The 16,313-nt window shown below is 60.7% G+C and overlaps 1 protein-coding gene across 1 annotated transcript in view; it reads right to left on the reverse strand.

Moving 5' to 3' along the window:
- Positions 1 to 5,471: 5,471 nt before the first annotated feature.
- The window catches only part of NTSR1 (neurotensin receptor 1), a 47,045-nt gene continuing 36,203 nt past the window's right edge, over positions 5,472 to 16,313 (reverse strand). Inside the window, exons 2-4 of the mRNA XM_007100845.2 lie at positions 10,301 to 10,502; positions 6,830 to 6,920; positions 5,472 to 5,721 (exon numbers count right to left, since the gene is read on the reverse strand). Of these exons, the coding sequence (XP_007100907.1) occupies positions 5,472 to 5,721; positions 6,830 to 6,920; positions 10,301 to 10,502 (543 nt within the window). The remainder of the gene's footprint in view (positions 5,722 to 6,829; positions 6,921 to 10,300; positions 10,503 to 16,313) is intronic.

Consider the following 16,313-nt stretch of genomic DNA (forward strand, 5'->3'; position numbering starts at 1 on the left):
GGGGATGCCCCAAGTAGCTGGGAGGGTGGGGGAGGGCAATTTGATGGTTTCTCGGGCACCACCCCCCCCGTTCCTGACGAGGCACCGAGGGTGGCGCAGGTGGGTTTGAAATGAGGTTTTCACGTCTCCGTCAGGCTGCCCAGGCGACCCTGGGTGGCAGAGGCGGTAATCTGTGTGCTCATTACTTGTCCAGGACGAATAGGGGACAGTGAGGTGACCCCTGGTGTGGGGCAGGTGGGCTGATGAGGGCGGAGCAGCTGCCCGGGGGCTGTGGACCTGCGGCCAGAGGCGGGGTGGGGAGAGGGGGTCCCGGTGGAGGGAGGGCCAGGCCGGAGCTGGGAGACCCGAGTGTCCTCTGCCCTGCTGCAGACCCAGGTGACGTGGGCAGAGACCCACTCTGAGCCTCAGTTTCCTCATCAGTTAAAGGAACCACCCCCCTCCCTGTGGAACAGACACGGAAACCAAGGTACGGAGGGGCCCAGCGACTCCTGCAAGGTCGCACAACCCCAGAGGGCGGCCGGGTATTTCGTGTCCCTTCCCTGCCGTTCCCCCCCTTCCTGTCCCTGCCCTCATTGCTGTCCCCTCAGCCTCACCTGGGCTGCATCCAGTGACAGCCCGATAAGGAAAGGGGGGAGGGGTATAAAGGGCTCCCCGTCCCAACCCCCCAAGACACCCCTGAAGGGCCATCCCCGCCTCTGGGCTCCCATGGGGTCAGCTGAGGCCTGTTCGGATGTGGCATGTCCTCTGCTTGGACACTTGGGGACCTGTCACCTGCACAGGAAAATTTGCTTTTGGAAACATCTGAATGTCAGAAATTTATTTTAACTTTGTGTCTAAAAAATGGCTTTTTGGGCGCACACAAAGGAAGGGGGGAGCGCTGTGTGCACTGACATGGCTGCAGCCGCATGTGTGTCTGTGCACGTGCATGTGTGTACATGCGAGTGCATGTGCACATATGTGTATATATGTATGTGTCTGCATGTGCATACGTGTGCGTATGTGCATATGTGAGTGCATGTGCTGTGCATATGTGTGTACATATGTGTGTATGTGCGCATGTGTGTATATGTATGTGTCTGCATGTGCATGGGTGTGTGCATGTATGTGCTGTGCATGTGTGTGTACATGTGTGTGTGTGCGTGTGCGCATGTGTGTGCGTGCACGTGGCAGCGTGCGCTCCATTCAAGGACTGGCACTTTTGTCGGCAGCGGCTGGCAGTGCCCACAGCCCCGGGTGTTGTGCTCGCCCATCTGCCAGCCTGATTACCTCCAGGTGGCACTAAGCAGAGACTTCACTCTGTACTTTGTCCTCTTTCATGTTATTTCAGTTTTTCACGAGAGAATGAATTGCTTTTACCATAAAAGATAAAGGTTTTGCATCTTGAAAGTTTATGTGCGCACAGCAAGCTAGACGGGCGGGGGCTCCGGGTGGGGGGACTGGGTCCAGCCCAGCCCACCTCTCGGGCCTCACTCCCGCTCCATCCGGGTCCAATTCTCTCCCTGGAGGCTGAGCTCACGTTCCTTGAGGAGTGAAGAGGTGGGTAGGTAGCCATGTAGGCGAGCCGGGAGTTCTGGAGCTGTGGCCGCACTGGAGCCCCGTGAGGGTGCCGGGAGCTGGCTGGGCGCGCACTCCCGCTTCCTCCGGGGGCGTCCTTGGCTGTGGCAGGCGAATCCCTCGAAGTCTCCTTATAGCTTCGCTGGGGGTCCCCGGGGGTTCCGAGAGCGGGGGGGGGAGGGTGGGATTGGGGGCCCAGATGGTCAGGAGGGCAGCGTCCACATTAGCCACCCCCACCTCCAGGCTGGACCGCGGGCTGAGAACTGCCAACCTCAGAGCGAGGAATGAGGCCCGGGGGCGGGAGGCCAGTGCCGACTGGGCGTGCGTGCGAGCACGCGTGTGTGCCGGGGGCACCCTCCCGGGTGGGGCGGCAGCCGCTCACGGCCCCTGGTTCTGCCTCTCCTCCTTCCCCAGCTGGCTCCCGGCCTTCCCCTTGTCCCATTCTCTCCTTCCTCAGTTCAGCCTGGGTGGGGTTTCCATGGTGTTCTGATAAAAATTGGAATTCAAATCATAATTGTGGGAAGCAGTGGGGGGCAAGTGGGAGGCAGGAGGGGGTGGGGAGGGAGGTTGCGGGGGAGGAGTTGGCCGGGGGGCGGGAAGCTATCCCGGTACTCAGGCCCCTGCAGCCAGCCACTGGCTGTTTTTTTCTTTCTTCAAATGTATTTTAAAATGTATGGAATTCTCTCCCAACCCCTCCTCCTGTTGCCTAGCGACAGCGATGGGGCCAGAGGTGCCTTCCTGGAAGAGAGTGGATCCCTCTCTTGTCCCTGTGCTGGAACAGGGACCGGAGCTCAGCAAACCTGCAGGAGGTGGGGAGGGGCTCGTCCAGAGCTCTGGCCCCATGGGACAGTGGCACTGAGGTGCAGCTAGGGTTTGGGACTGCCTGCCATCGTCCCCAAATGTCTCTCTCCATGACTGGCCTGAAATTCACCGTTGGAGATTCATTCCTTTGGCTATTCTTGTAAAATGTCAGTGCACCTACTGGAGCTTGCCAGTGAATCCTTTACACCTCAGAGTCAGTGGGAGTTCTGCGACTTCCCTGCCGATAGAGCGGGTGAGTCAAAAGCACAGAGGCCGAGCAGCTCTGTGCCGATCAGAATGGGCGCGTGGCAGGTGAATGAATGAACGAAGGGGAGCAAGGGGAAGACTGCCGAGGAGACTCGAGGGGGAGGACAGAGGGCCTGCAATCTGGAAAGATGCTTTCCTTCTCGTCCCCCAGGCTGGGGGCCTCCGGGGATCCTGCTGCGCTGAGATGAAGGCAGAACAGGGGAAGAGAAAAGGGGAAGAGGGGGACACCCCGCTGCAGAAGGTCCCCCTGCTGCCGGGAGGCTCCAGACAGGGCGGCTGTGTCTGAAGACGGGCTGAGTGCCCCTCCCCGTCCTGGCTCCCCACCTGCCGGCCCCCAGGGAGGAGCTGCTTTGTTCCCTCGGTCCCCTGAGCTGGTCGGCAGGGCCGTGGAGACCGGGGGCAAACAGTCACAGGACCCCACACCGCGCTTCGTTGGGCCTCACCTGTGCCCAGGCCACAGATCAGGACACTGAGGGGCAGGGCGTCGCCACACAGCCACCGAGGACCCAGGTCTCCCGACTCCGGGCTCTCAGAGACCAAGTGCATGTGTTTTCAGTAGAAGGGCCCAGGCGGGGGCCGTCTGCAGTGTCAGTGGCCTTCTCAGGAACGAGCGAGTGAGCCAGCGGCTGCACCGGCCCCTCCGCGTGGGAGTGCGTCACGGGTCCACAGCCTCCCTTATTCCTTTATTGAGGGAGTCGGGGGGTGTCGCTGTCACTGCAGGACGTGTGGGGTGGTGGGGGTCAGCACACCACAGGGTTTCACCATCACCGGGCCCAGCCATGCGGGCACCTGGCTCTGAGAGCAGACACACGCGGCACACAGAGCTGGCCTCTGGGGCTCCACGGTGACGGGCCAGGAGCTGGGGCGGTCAGGAGGGGTGTCGGGCAGGGCAACGTGAAGTGGGCAGACAGTAAAGTGGACTCGGGCTCAGCGGCAGACCCTGCCCGTCTGCCCCCAGCAGCGCCTGGGCGGTGGCCATCGCATCCCGCGTCCACCCTGCCCCCACCTCAGGGGACCGTCCCGGCGGTCCGCTCTGGGCTGGGTCCTCCAGGGCCATCGCATCCAGCCCTGGCCGAGAGGGTGCATGACCACGCCCACTTCTCAGATGGGGAACCCGCGGCTCGGGGGGATCGTGGTGTGTCTGGGGCCCAGGGGGGCCAGGGAGGGTCTGAGGGCCTGTCACAAGAACCCAGGTCCTCCTTCTGAAGCCGACGCCCGAGCCCAGACTCAGTCTTTGCTGAACTCTGATGCCTACTCGCTGAGGAGGGCTGGGGGCTGCGCTGACCTCGGGCCCACCTGCTGGACTCCCGTGCCCCCTGCCCAGAGCAGATGCCCGTGTGGGAGCTCCGGGCCGGCCTCGTCCCCTGCACCGGTGGCCACTGGGTCACGGGAGGGCTGCCTGGCCGAGGGACTAGCTGTGGGCCTGCCCCCAGGCCCGTTCTTGGTGAACAGCTTGCGGGAGGATTTTGTGGGGCTCGAGTATATAAGACCCCGATTCATAGCAGAGCCCAGACCTGAAGTGGCCGTGGATATCGTAGTATCCGACTCGTCGTTTCTGACGACGGGGAGACCGAGCCCCGGCTAACTCCAGACCAGGAGCAGGTCTCCTGATCCTGAGTCGGTGCCGCCCAGGCAGGCGGCCTGCCTGCCTGTCTGTCTGTCTGACTGTCTCCCTTCTGGGCAGATGTGCTCCCAGGCCCAGGGAGGACCTGCTTTAAAAGGCCTGCGCTTCACTTCTGGGCCCCTGGCCACTCGTGGTCCCGGCTGGTCCAGGGCAGCTCCCCCGGGACCCGCCTTCCCCTGGCTCCGGGCGCCTTCCGGGGGCCGGGCCATCCTGTCTGGAGGCCGGATCCCAGAGTCCAAGGAGGCGCCTGCCTTTCTGGGCGCCTGAGCTGGGGCCAGGCCTGCCTGCTGGCCGTGACAAACAAGTCTGGGCCTCCGCCTGGCTGCCGGCCAGGGGGCTGCCTGTACCCGGGGCTCCTCCTCCTCACCTGTGGCCCAGACCCCAGGGCTGGCCTCTTTCGGAGACCTGGCCGACTCCCCTCTTCCTTGGGGCGTCCACCCTGAAGCAGCTGGGAGCTGAAGCAGCAGGAGCTCAGCTGGACAGCGGGCGGGAGAGCGTGTGAGGACGTCTCTATCCTGGGACCCCACTGACCTGGCCTTGTGTCCGCAGAGCCAGGATGGAGAACTGAGAGGCTGAGCTGCCCTGTGGTGTCCCTGCAGGGCTTTGCCACCTTGGCCTGGGGAGGACAGGCGGGGGGCGGGGGCTGCCAGGGCTGGGCGATGTCAGGCTGATCCCTTCATTGACCTCTTGTGACATCAAAGCTTCCTGGGATTCACCCTTGGAAAGGTGGTGGGTCGCATGCTTGCTGCACAAGGGGCTGACCCGGTCCTGAGCTGCCCGGAGGCCCTCTCGGCGGTGCCAGGACAGCAGTGGTCCTTCCAGCCGGGCTCCTCCCAGAGCCAGCTCTCGGGGTCACCACCCTCCGGCCCCAACCTACTCCCTTCATGTCTTTCTCCCTCAACGTCCATTAGTCCGAGAACAAAAAAGACCGCCTTTCACCCAACACTAACTTCTCCTCATTAAAGGCCCTGTTTGGATCTGGGAGAGGACCAGTCTCTCTATCTGGCTTTCAAAGAGGAGGGGTGCCGTGGGGAGGGTGAGAGAGGAGAAGCCGAAAAGAAATGGAGCCTCTGGGTGTGGGTGCTGGGTCCTGGGCCTCGGATGCCGTGGAGCGGGCCCAGGGCTGACCCCCGTCCAGCTCCCAGGCGCTGGGTGGACAGGCGTGGAGGCCGAGTGGCAGCCCCTCCGTGACCCCTCCCGGGCCCCCGCCTGACCCCGCCCGGGCCTAGTACAGCGTCTCCCGGGTGACATTGCTGGAGAAGGTGTGGCTGCCGGACACGCTGCTGGCCTTCCTCGAGAAGGCCGGCCTCCTCCTCCTGTGTCCGCACAGGGGACAGAGGCAGGCCAGCGTGGACAGGAAGATCTGGCGGAAGTTGGCAGAGACGAGGTTGTACAGGACGGGGTTGATGGTGGAGCTGACGTAGAAGAGGGCGTTGGTCAGCATGTAGAAGTAGTGGTAGAAGTCATACAGGAACCTGGGGTGGGAGAGGACGCTCAGGCTGGCGGGCCAGACACAGGCCGCACGGGGCAGCCCGTGGCTGACGCGGGGGCCTGGGACAGTCATTGCAGACTACTTGGACATCTTTTGAAGTGGGGATATTTCATAATAAATTCCAGGGCTCTGGTTTCTCTTGAGAGGTTGGAAGTTCTGAGCACACTCCCGCCTGGCACCGGTCAGCTGAACTGCCGAGCTGAGCTGCGGCCGCCCACCCGAGGCCAGCTGTGCAGTCCCCCTTGGCCGCAGTCTCCACCTCTCCCTGCAGCCCAGCTGGCCTGCCCTTCCTTGTGCAGAATCCCAGCCCCGCCCCAGGGCTGCAGGTCGTGGCCGGGTCCTGGCCTCAACGGAACAGCCAGGCCAGGAACCCCCTCCGCACCTCCCAGACAGCTGTGCACCTCACCTCGACTTGTTTGCCTCCGTGCACAGGGATCTCACTCCCTCATCTGGCAGCTCACTTCACCACCAGGCAGCCCTGAGTTTCAGAAACCCTTTACTTTGGGTTGTGTTCCACACCCTGTACCTTCTCCTCATTCTTTCTAGATTTTCCCTCCCTAGTGGCTCCCCGTCACTTGGAAGGGCCCACAACCCTGGGACCTGGCAGCCCCACTATGCAGAGGAGCTCACGCAGCGTGGCTGAGGTTACCATTGCGGGGAGGCCAGCTGGCGAGGCCGGCGTCCATACGTCGCAGTGCGGGGATGACGCTCTCGGAGTCCCAGGGGTCCTCCTGGCAACTCCTCCAGGCTGGGGGTGGTCTGGGGGCCCCGACAGTTGCCATCGCTCCTCCCACAGCCAGCAGCGCCAGCCCTTCCTGTCGCTCTCCAGATGCCCTCAAACCTGTCTTGTAATGACAGTCTTAGGACTTGCTTTCCTTTTATGAAGCAGCTTCCAGGGTGTCTGTCCCTCTACGGCCTCTGCCGTCCCTGCCCTATCACAGCCACACCTGAGGGCCTGTTGGGGGATGCTGACACCCCCCGCCCACCCTGAGCTGCCCCTCTCAGCGCCCTCAACCCCTACACCCAACTGTTTTGGGGAGCACACCCCCAGCGCAAGCCTCACCCCCTCGGCCCCAGCCTCCCGTACTCACGGGGTCCACTGCTCATCCGAAATGTAGCAGAACATGAGGCGTCGCACATGGTAGGGCAGCCAGCAGACCACGAAGGCGATGACCACGGCACCTGAGACATGGAGGGATACGGGGCCTCAGGGAGGTGGGGGGAGATGTCCCGTGTTAGTGGACTGAAACAGCTAGTAGTGTTAAGATGACAATGCTGCCCAAAGTGATCTAGAGATTCAGTGGAATTTCTATGGAAATCCTGATGACATTTTTTGCAGAAATAGAAGAATTCATTGGGAATCTCAAGGGATGCTGGACAGCCAAGACAATCTCGAGAAAGAAAAACAAAGCTGGAGGACTCACCCTTCCTGACTTCAAAACCTAGCACAAAGCTACAGTCGTCCAAACAGAGTGGTAACGGCATGAGGACAGATGTATAGACCCATGGACTAGAACAGAGGACCCAGAAATAAGCCCTCCCATATATGGTCAAATGACTGTCTACAGGGCGCCAAGATCAAAGGGAAAAAAGGCAGTTTTTCAACCAATGTTCTGGGAAAACTGGATCCCCACATGCAAAAGAATGAAGCTGTCCCCTTACCTCACACCATCTGCAGAAACTAACTCAAAATGGATCAAAGATCTAAACATAAAAGCTAAGGTATAAAATTCTTAGAAGAAAATATAGGACAAAAATTTCACAACATTGAATTTGAAAAGACAACAAGGGAAAAAATAAATAATTTGGACTATATAAAAATAAATAACTGTGCATTAAAGGTCACAATTGACAGAGTGAAAAGGCAACCTACAGAATGGGAGAAAATATTTGCATCACATATCTGATAAGGGATTAATATCTTGGGTATATAGAAAACTCAACAACAAAAGTCAAACATCCCAATACAAAAGCAGGCAGAGGGGGCTTCCCTGGTGGCGCAGTGGTTGAGAGTCCACCTGCCGATGCAGGGGACGCAGGTTCGTGCCCCGGTCCAGGAGGATCCCACATGCCGTGAAGCGGCTGGGCCTGTGGGCCGTGGCCGCTGAGCCTGTGCGTCCGGGGCCTGTGCTCCGCAACGGGAGAGGCCACAACGGTGAGAGGCCCGCGTACCGCAAAAAAAAAAAAAAAAAAGCAGGCAGAGGACTTGAATAGACATTTCTCTGAAGAAGAGATACAAATGGCCAATAAGCACATGAAAAGATGCTTAACACCACTGATCACTAGGGGAATGCAAATCAAAACTACAATAGAGGGGCTTCCCCAGTGGCACAGTGGTTGAGAATCCGCCTGCCAATGCAGGGGACACGGGTTCGAGCCCTGGTCCGGGAAGATCCCACATGCTGCGGAGCAACTAAGCCCGTGCGCCACAACTACTGAGCCTGCGCTCTAGAGCCCGCGAGCCACAACTACTGAAGCCCGCGCGCCTAGAGCCCGTGCTCCGCAGCAAGAGAAGCCACCGCAACGAGAAGCCCGCGCACCGCAACGATGAGTAACCCCCTCTCAGCGCAACTAGAGAAAGCCCGCGCGCAGCAACAAAGACCCAACACAGCCAAAAATAAATAAATAAAATAAATCTATTAAAGAAAAAAAACTACAATAGGATACCACCTCATACCCAATAGGATAGCTACTATAAAAGAAAAACACAGATAAGAGTAATTTGGGGGAGGATATGGAGAAACTGGAACATTTGTACACTGTCGGTGGGAATGTAAAATGGTGCAGCCACTTTAGAAAACAGTTTGGCTGTTCAAAAATATTTTTTAATTCAATAAATTAAAATTCTACTCCTGGGTATATGCCCCCAAAGAACTGGAAACAGGAGCTCAAACAGATACCAGTAGCTCACAGCAGCACTACTGTTCAGAGTAGCTGAAATCAATGGATGACAGATAAACAAAATGTGGTTCATCCGTACAACAGAATATTATTCAGCCCTAAAAAGGAAGGACATTCTGACACAGGCTACAACATAGATGAACCTTGAAGACATTACACCATATGAATAAACCAGTCACAAAAAAACCAAATACTGTACGATTCCACCTAAAGGAGGTCCCTGGAGGGTCAAATTCACAGGGACAGAAAGCAGAAGGTGGTGATCAGGGGCTGGGGGAGGGAGTGGGGACTTGGTGCTTAATGGGAAGAGTTTCAGTCTTACAAGGAGGGAGGGTTGGTGGTGATGCCGCGCAGGCATCTACACCGCTGCTCAACTGTGCGCTTAGAAATGGTCAAGATGGTAAATTCTGTGCTCTGTATGCTTTACCACAATGAAAAAGAAAGCACCCAACCACTTGGGGAAACTTCAGGCCAAATGTGCTGTCCCGGGGCAGAGAGAAGGGTGCTCCCCGAGATGTGCTCATCTGCTTGGGGACATGGGGGGATCTGTGGGAGGTCCTGGGTTTGGGGTCCCCGCTCCAGGGCTGCTGCCCTGACCCCACGGGCCCAGGAGATCCACCCTGGGGGGCTTGCGGAGACCCTGGGCCGGGGAGGTCCCAGCGAAGGCACTGCCTGCTGGCAGCAGGGGTTGGTGGCACCGGGCTGTTCCAGAAAGCCTGCCCGCACACAGCAGAAGCAAACGCTGCGGCCCCGCCCACCGGACACTGCCTGTTGGTCACTTGACCCGCGGCTGTGGGGAGCTGAGCCGGTCCATTTGCGAAGCACACCCGAGTCACTCTCCCGTCAATCACATGATGTGGACGGATGCAGACATGATGCTATTTTGGAAATACTGGAGTAATAAATGATCCAAACGAATTTTACCTGTTTCTTTTGACTGTTTAAAAAAGTGGTTACTGGACCATTTAACATCCCACGTGGGGCCTGCATCACGTTCCTTTTGGACAGAGCTGCAGGGACCTCTTCCTTCCAAGACCAGTGGCTGCAGAAGGTGAGGGGCAGGCAGCCCGGGGCAGGGGGGAGATGGGGCGTGGATCCTGGGGTGGTGGGAAGCACAGGGTAGGTGCTCTGGGGGACCGGGGGGGCCGGGGCTACCTCAGGAGAGCAGGGAGGGGGCAGGTTGTTTTGAGGACCCCTCCTCCTGATGCACCTGCAGGCCCAGGCCAGGCCCGGGGACACGCAGAGGGAGGAGGGACCCTCACAGCCCACAGAAAAGTAGGGTCCACCCCACACGACCCTTCAGGCCTCCAGGATCCCCTACTAGAATCTGTGCAGAGGGGCCGCACCTCCGGCCTCTCCGGCTGGCACCCGACTGCCCGGCGCGCACGGGGACCCCAACTCTGCGGCCCTGGCTTTGTGAGCAAACTGTCGGACTCAGAGCCGGTGCCGGGAGGCTTGCTGAATCGGTGGATGGATGGATGGACGAGTGAGGGGGGGAAGAGAAGCCCCGAGCCCAGGGGGAGCCGGCGCTCCGAGCCTCGGCCCGACGCGCTCCGTTCCCGGGTCTCTAAACCTTCTGTCTGTGGTACCGGGCTCGCTGCTTGGCCGGCCCCTGGTGGCCGCCCACCGCCCGCCCCTCGCAGGGCCCAGCGGTTACGTACGTAAGACCCGGACGCCGTGGCGCAGGGCCTGGACCCGGCCGGGCTCGACGGACATGCTGAACGAGCTCTGCTGGTCGCCGGCTGTGCACACGCGGCCCTGCTCGGCTGCCTGGCGGACCATCACGCTCAGCTTGTTGGCAATGACGGTGTTCAGGACGGCGATGACCGCCAGGGGGAGCACGAAGGACGTGAAGGTGCTGATCTGCGAGAGACGAGGCGGGCGGCCCGTGAGAGCGGGGCCGGGACGCGCCCTGGAGCCGCCCGCCCGCTGGCCCAGGCTGAGGCGTTGGAGCGCGCGCGGTGCGCGGTCTGTCCATTCCCAGACTGACGCTCCGCCTGCTCCCACCCCCCTGGCTCGGGGGGCGTCCGCAGACTCCCCGTCAGCTTGGGGAGCCCCCAGCCTGTACACAGTGTGGAGTAAAACCCTGGGGCATCCCGGCTGCGGTGAGGGGCCGGGGCTCTGCGTCCCCAGGTCTGGACAAGGAGGCGGTCCCTCCTGACTTCTCTCCGGGACGGCCCAGCCAGCGTCCCTCGTCCTGCACGCGGACAGTCCACGGTAGCACACGGGGTGGGGGGGGAGACCCGCCCCCGCCCCTCCGCCTCTCGGCGCGATGAAAAGCGCTCCTCGTTGGCACCTCCCCCTTCCACGTCTCTCTGCCTCCGGGGAAACCGAGCGTCCGGGTGCCGAGGGGCTTGCCAAAGTCACCAGCCCGGAAGTGGCTGGACCTGGACTTGAGCTGGAGCCCAGCCCCTCGGCGACACCAGGCTGAGACCCGCCTTGACCGGCACCTGCTCAGCCCGAGCAGCTGCGGCCTCCCTGAGCCGCCACGGCCGTTCCTGACAAGGACGCACACCCGCCAGTGGACGCGTGTGGCCCCGACCAGCGAGGGGGAGCAGGCCTCCCACCGCGCTGGTCCTGAATCCGCATCGCCTCCCAGGGCCCCGGGGTAACAGCCTCTGGTGTAAAACCGCGTTTGGCGCTGTCTTTCGAGTATGCGGGTCCTCCCGTCATGTTCCAACGCCCGAGCTTCTAAGTGTGAGCTCGCGAGCCCTTGGGAGGGGGTGGTGCCTCTTCTCCATCCCCCCCACCCAACCGCCGCTGCCCTTAATGCTCACATGAACTTCAGAGTCAAAGAGCAAACGGCTGCACCTGGAGAGACACCTGCACTGGCCCCACCTGGGTCCCGGGGTCTGCACGGGGGTGTCCCGGGCTCCAGGCTGCCCCCTCCATCTCCTCGCTCGGGTTTGCCCACAGCCCCGAGAGCAGAGCCGAGGGTCCCGCATGGAGGTCTCCTCGATGATGGTAGACAAGGACTGTCTCAGCGGGGTGAGGACCTTCCAGCTCTGTCCTGCCAATGCGGCAGCGGCCAGCAGGAAGCCAAGAGGTGCTGGAGGCTCCAGAACGTCGATGGGTTCGCCTCCCGGGCCTCCCGGGCCTCCCGGATGTCAGGCTCCGTCCCGGGCAGGGCAGCTCACACGGCCCTCTCTTCGGGGCATTGGCCGATGCCTCCGCACGTCCTGCCCGCCCCACGGTGCTCCGGGTCCTGCTTGGGAGGACTCTAGGCGTCCAGGAGACGGTGGCTGAGGTCACCTCTGGCTCCTTTTGAAAAAGACTCCCCGAAACTAGAGGACAAACACGTCGGACGGGGGCCGCGTGGGCCCTCGGCAGGCGGCCCTTCCACACTTGCCAGCCCTGCGCCCGTCACTAGTCACCCGCTGGGTGCTTGGGAGTGGACTCCCCCGGGCATCCTTCTCTCCTGCATCCGCTGAGCTCAAGTGGCGGTCTGGAGGTCCTCCCGCGGGACGATGAGGGGCTGGTGCGGCTGAGGGGCAGCTCTGGGCCGGGGGCTGGGCTGGGGTGCAGGGGGAGGCCGGGCCTGGGCCCAGGAGACAAACCAATTCCTGTGAGTCACCACAGCCGGGCATAATGGAAACAAAACAAATGTATTCAACGCAGATTTTAAATGTCAAAACATTTGAAATACCATACTTCGATGAGCACAGAGACCAAAAACCGCCACCTCTGGGGGACGCGAGCGGTGGACCAGGGCCCAGGCCCCCAGCGGATCCCCCAGTTGGGAGAAGTCCAGGCCCTGATCCTGAGGCTCTGGAGTGGGGAGAGGGGCCCTGGCACTGCAGGCCCCCCCAACAGAGGCCTGGGGACGAGGCTCGGGCCGGCGTGGGCTTCCGGAGGGGTGTGTCTTCTCTCGGCCTCCCCCGCCCCTCCAGCCTGGAGACTGAGACTGACCCTGGATTGTGGGGTACCAGGGCAACGCCTGGCTCTCGGGGTCTGCCTTCTCTTGCCGAGGCTCAGAGCACGGATGGGAGCTCAGCCTGTACCCCTTTCCTGCACTCCAGCCCCAACTTCCGGGAACAGGGGAGCAGCCCACTGCCGGCAACAAGCAAAGAGAAGGGAGTCTGCTAAGCCCTGTGCAAGAGCTGCAAGTGTAGCCACAGAAAGGACAGAGGGGAAGGGGGGGCAACCAGGGCCCTTCCAGACAGAGACAGGCGGACGTGGAGGCATGTGCCTCGTCTATGCATTTGTCCCAATAAAATGTGAGACCACCTGGGAATAGACAGCCCGACTCTAAAATTCAAATGGAAAAAAAGATAATCTAAGAGTAGCCAGGAAAGTTCTGGAAAGGAAGGTGACAGGTCAGTAGGGGATGGGAGGCCTCACCCACTATGGGAGGGCGCTAAAAAGAGATTGTATGAGAATAGTTTGGCGCGAGTAAATCAGGGGAGCAGGAGAGAGGCCAGGAGCAGTTCCCCATGAGGCAAACGTGGCATGTGGTAAAGGCAGCGCCTGAGCCAGCCGGAGGAGGTGGGTGACGGGCTGCAGAGCTGGGGGCTGGACGCTCAGGGCCAGCTGCTTCCACTGTCCCTTCCCAGGACCTCCGTCCGCTTCCCTGGAAACACCCACCCGGCTCCATTCCTGGCCAGTGGGCACATTCCAAAAGGCCCGGGTGAGTCCTCATTGGACACACACAGGCCGCATGTTCACCTCTCCACCAATCACGTTTGTCCTGTGAGAACCAGGCCTGCTGTTCAGAAGAGAGACCCCACCTTTGTGGGGGGCCTGCTGAGCAGGAAACTGCTTTTGTGCCCATTGTTTCTGTTCTCCCACCTTGTGTGGGAGACCTGCCTAAGAATGGGCCCTCACAGGTGAAAGGAGAGCAGACTGCAGGGCCTGGTCTCTGCTCTCCAGCATTTGTAATTTTGTGAGGGACAGAGAGTGAAATGGTTAAGCAATAAAAAGCAAGTGGGGGCTTCCCTGGTGGCGCAGTGGTTGAGAGTCCGCCTGTCGATGCAGGGGACACGGGTTCGTGCCCCGGTCCGGGAGGATCCCACGTGCCGCGGAGCAACTAAGCCCGTGCCACAAGTACTGAAGCCTGCATGCCATACTGAGCCTGTGCTCTAGAGCCCATGAGCCACAACTACTGAGCCCACGTGCCACAGCTACTGAAGCCCGCGTGCCTAGAGCCCGTGCTCTGCAACAAGAGAAGCCACCGCACTGAGAAGCCCGCGCACCGCAACAAAGAGTAACCCCCGCTCGCTGCAGCTAGAGAAAGCCCGCGCGCGGCAACAAAGACCCAACGCAGCCAAAAATAAATAAATAAATAAATAAATAGAAATATCTCTCAGGGTGTTTGCAAAACTCAGCAGCTTGTACAACAGCTTCTGAGGGGAGAGGCGGGGAGAAGGGGCTTCCTGTCAAACCCTCCAATGTAGATGGCCTCGCTGGCCTGGCAGGGGCCACTGCCAGCAGGTGACCAGTCTTTAGGGAGCACCTCCTCACCCAGCAAATGCGGAAAGTCCCCTCCCCCTCGGCCACCACCAAGGGCAGAACAATGGCGCAAGTCACTCCAGAGTCGCTGTTTGTCACTGTCACTCAGCACAGCCTTGCTCGCAAAGCAAAAACCCAGAACGAGTTCAGTGCCCACCCACTCGGGCTGGTTGATAAGTTATGACATCCACACCACGGGGTGCCGTCGACACTGAGAATGACCGACAGGGAGGGCCAAGGTCACGGTTTAGTGAGAAGAGCAAAAGCACAGAGCAGCTGGTGCCTCCGTAAAGTAAGGAGCCGTCTCTACGCCCAGGATGGCTCCCTGGAGAGAAGCCTAACAGAGGCCGACCCAGGCCGACTCAGGGAAAGGGCGGGGAGCTGGGGGGCTCCGGGCACGCCCTCTTGACCTTAAAGCACCTGAGTGGAATGAACGTGTGTCCTGTGACAGGTGCCCGGGCCCCTGCTCCCACAGTGACACGAGAACAACACACCCCACCTTGCCGCCCCGGGACGGGGGTGTTGGAGGTGGAGGGGACCAGATCTCAGTGCATCCACCCTCGCTTCATAGGCGGGACACAGGGCTGGGAGGGCAGAAACTGTCCTTCGGTGTGACACAGCCCAGAATCTCCCGGGCTGACATTGTCTGAGTAACTCTGCCCTCCAACATCCCTCATCTCATGAGCACCCAGACCCTCCGGACGCTGCTGGGATCCCACCCAGGAGGGCACACGCGGTCCACGGCAGACGAGCGTCTGGGAAAGCAGACAGACCAGCGTCGAGGGCCCGCTGCTCTGTGGGTCAGAGCGCTGACCGCAGGCCTGAGTGTCTGAGGAGAAGCCCAGCGTGTGCCTGCAGGGGAGGGACCCCGAACCTCCCCAGGAACTGCCTGCATTGCTGAGGCACCAAGTGAGTCATCTTAGGGCCTGAAAGGCCACCTCGGGGAGGGGAGGGGCTCCGGCCACCAGCCCCAGCTCCACAATGCCGTGCCACCCACCAGTAGGCGGCTCTAGTGCCGGATTTTGGCTCAGTATAAAGGACTTCCACTTTCTGGTTGATACACACTCTTTAGCTAACTCTTTTTTTTTTTTTAGGAAGCCCCCCTTTAGCTGACTCTTAACAGAGTGCTTTCCACGAGCCAGACCCACGTTCAGTGGCTTGCATGCGTCACCTTGTGGAATATGCACCTAGAAGCTATTGCTGCTCTCAACTTTATAGAAGAAAAAGCCCAGACACAGTGTGACCCACAGCCCAGTGCACGCTTCCGTGTCCCGGGGCCTGTGACACGCAGAGAGCAGAGAGCAGACGAACGGAGAACCCCCCGGTCGTGGGCAAGTGTCGGGGGACCTCACTTCGGTGGATGCGTGCCCCACCCCCAGCTTCCCAGAGGGCACACTTCGGGGAACTGCAAAATTTTGAGAACAATTTCTAGTCCAAAGGCCGCGGCTCCGTGGTGAGCTCTCAGGACTGAACATCTGTCCATTACTCTCTCCTTTCTTTGAGCTCCCTTCCGCTCCACCCTGGTGCCGCGCTCCTCTTCAGGTTTGGGGTTTCTGCGAGAGGACTGACCAGAGTCACCGGCGACTTAGAGAGGGGAGAACGGTCGTGCCTCAGGGAGCCTTAGGGTTCAGCACCATGGACAGTGCCCATCGCTGTGGAGGGGCTGCCCTGGTGGGGAGGGGCACCGGGCTGGGAGGAACTGTGGGTGGGGAGGGACTGGGGAGTGGGACCCCCGAGCCAGCTGGGGGCAGGGATCAACAGGGACGCTCCACCCTGTCCCCAGACCCCTCCTGTCCACTGATGAAGGGCAGGTGAGCAGCCTGTAACCTCTGCAAGAGGCCCCCACCAAGTCCCCGCTGCCCGTGCAGCCAGCAGCCCTGTACGTGGGAGTCTTTACCCTCCTGGAGTGCTGGAGACACAGAGGACCCCTCCTCCCTGCAGCCACATCCCGCCTGGTCCCGGCCGGGCTGCCGCGCTGGCACCAGCCGGGCTGCCAGGGGACCCTCAATCGGATTAGGGAAAAGGTCTTCCCAGCGCCTGTCCCTCCACCTGTACCAGGGTCGCCGTCCTCGAGGAGAGACAGGATGGGACCCGGCCCTCAGCGGCACACAGGGCAGGTGCTGGGGGCCTGGCCTTGGCTGTGAGTTGGTGGGGGGCTCGTCAGTCACCCTGGGTGTGGAAGCCGGGGTGGTGATTCGCGTTCCGGTCGTGCCATCCCATCTCAAA

This window comes from Physeter macrocephalus, chromosome 14 (genome assembly GCF_002837175.3).
Source record: "Physeter macrocephalus isolate SW-GA chromosome 14, ASM283717v5, whole genome shotgun sequence".
NCBI classification, from domain to species: Eukaryota; Metazoa; Chordata; class Mammalia; order Artiodactyla; family Physeteridae; genus Physeter; species Physeter macrocephalus.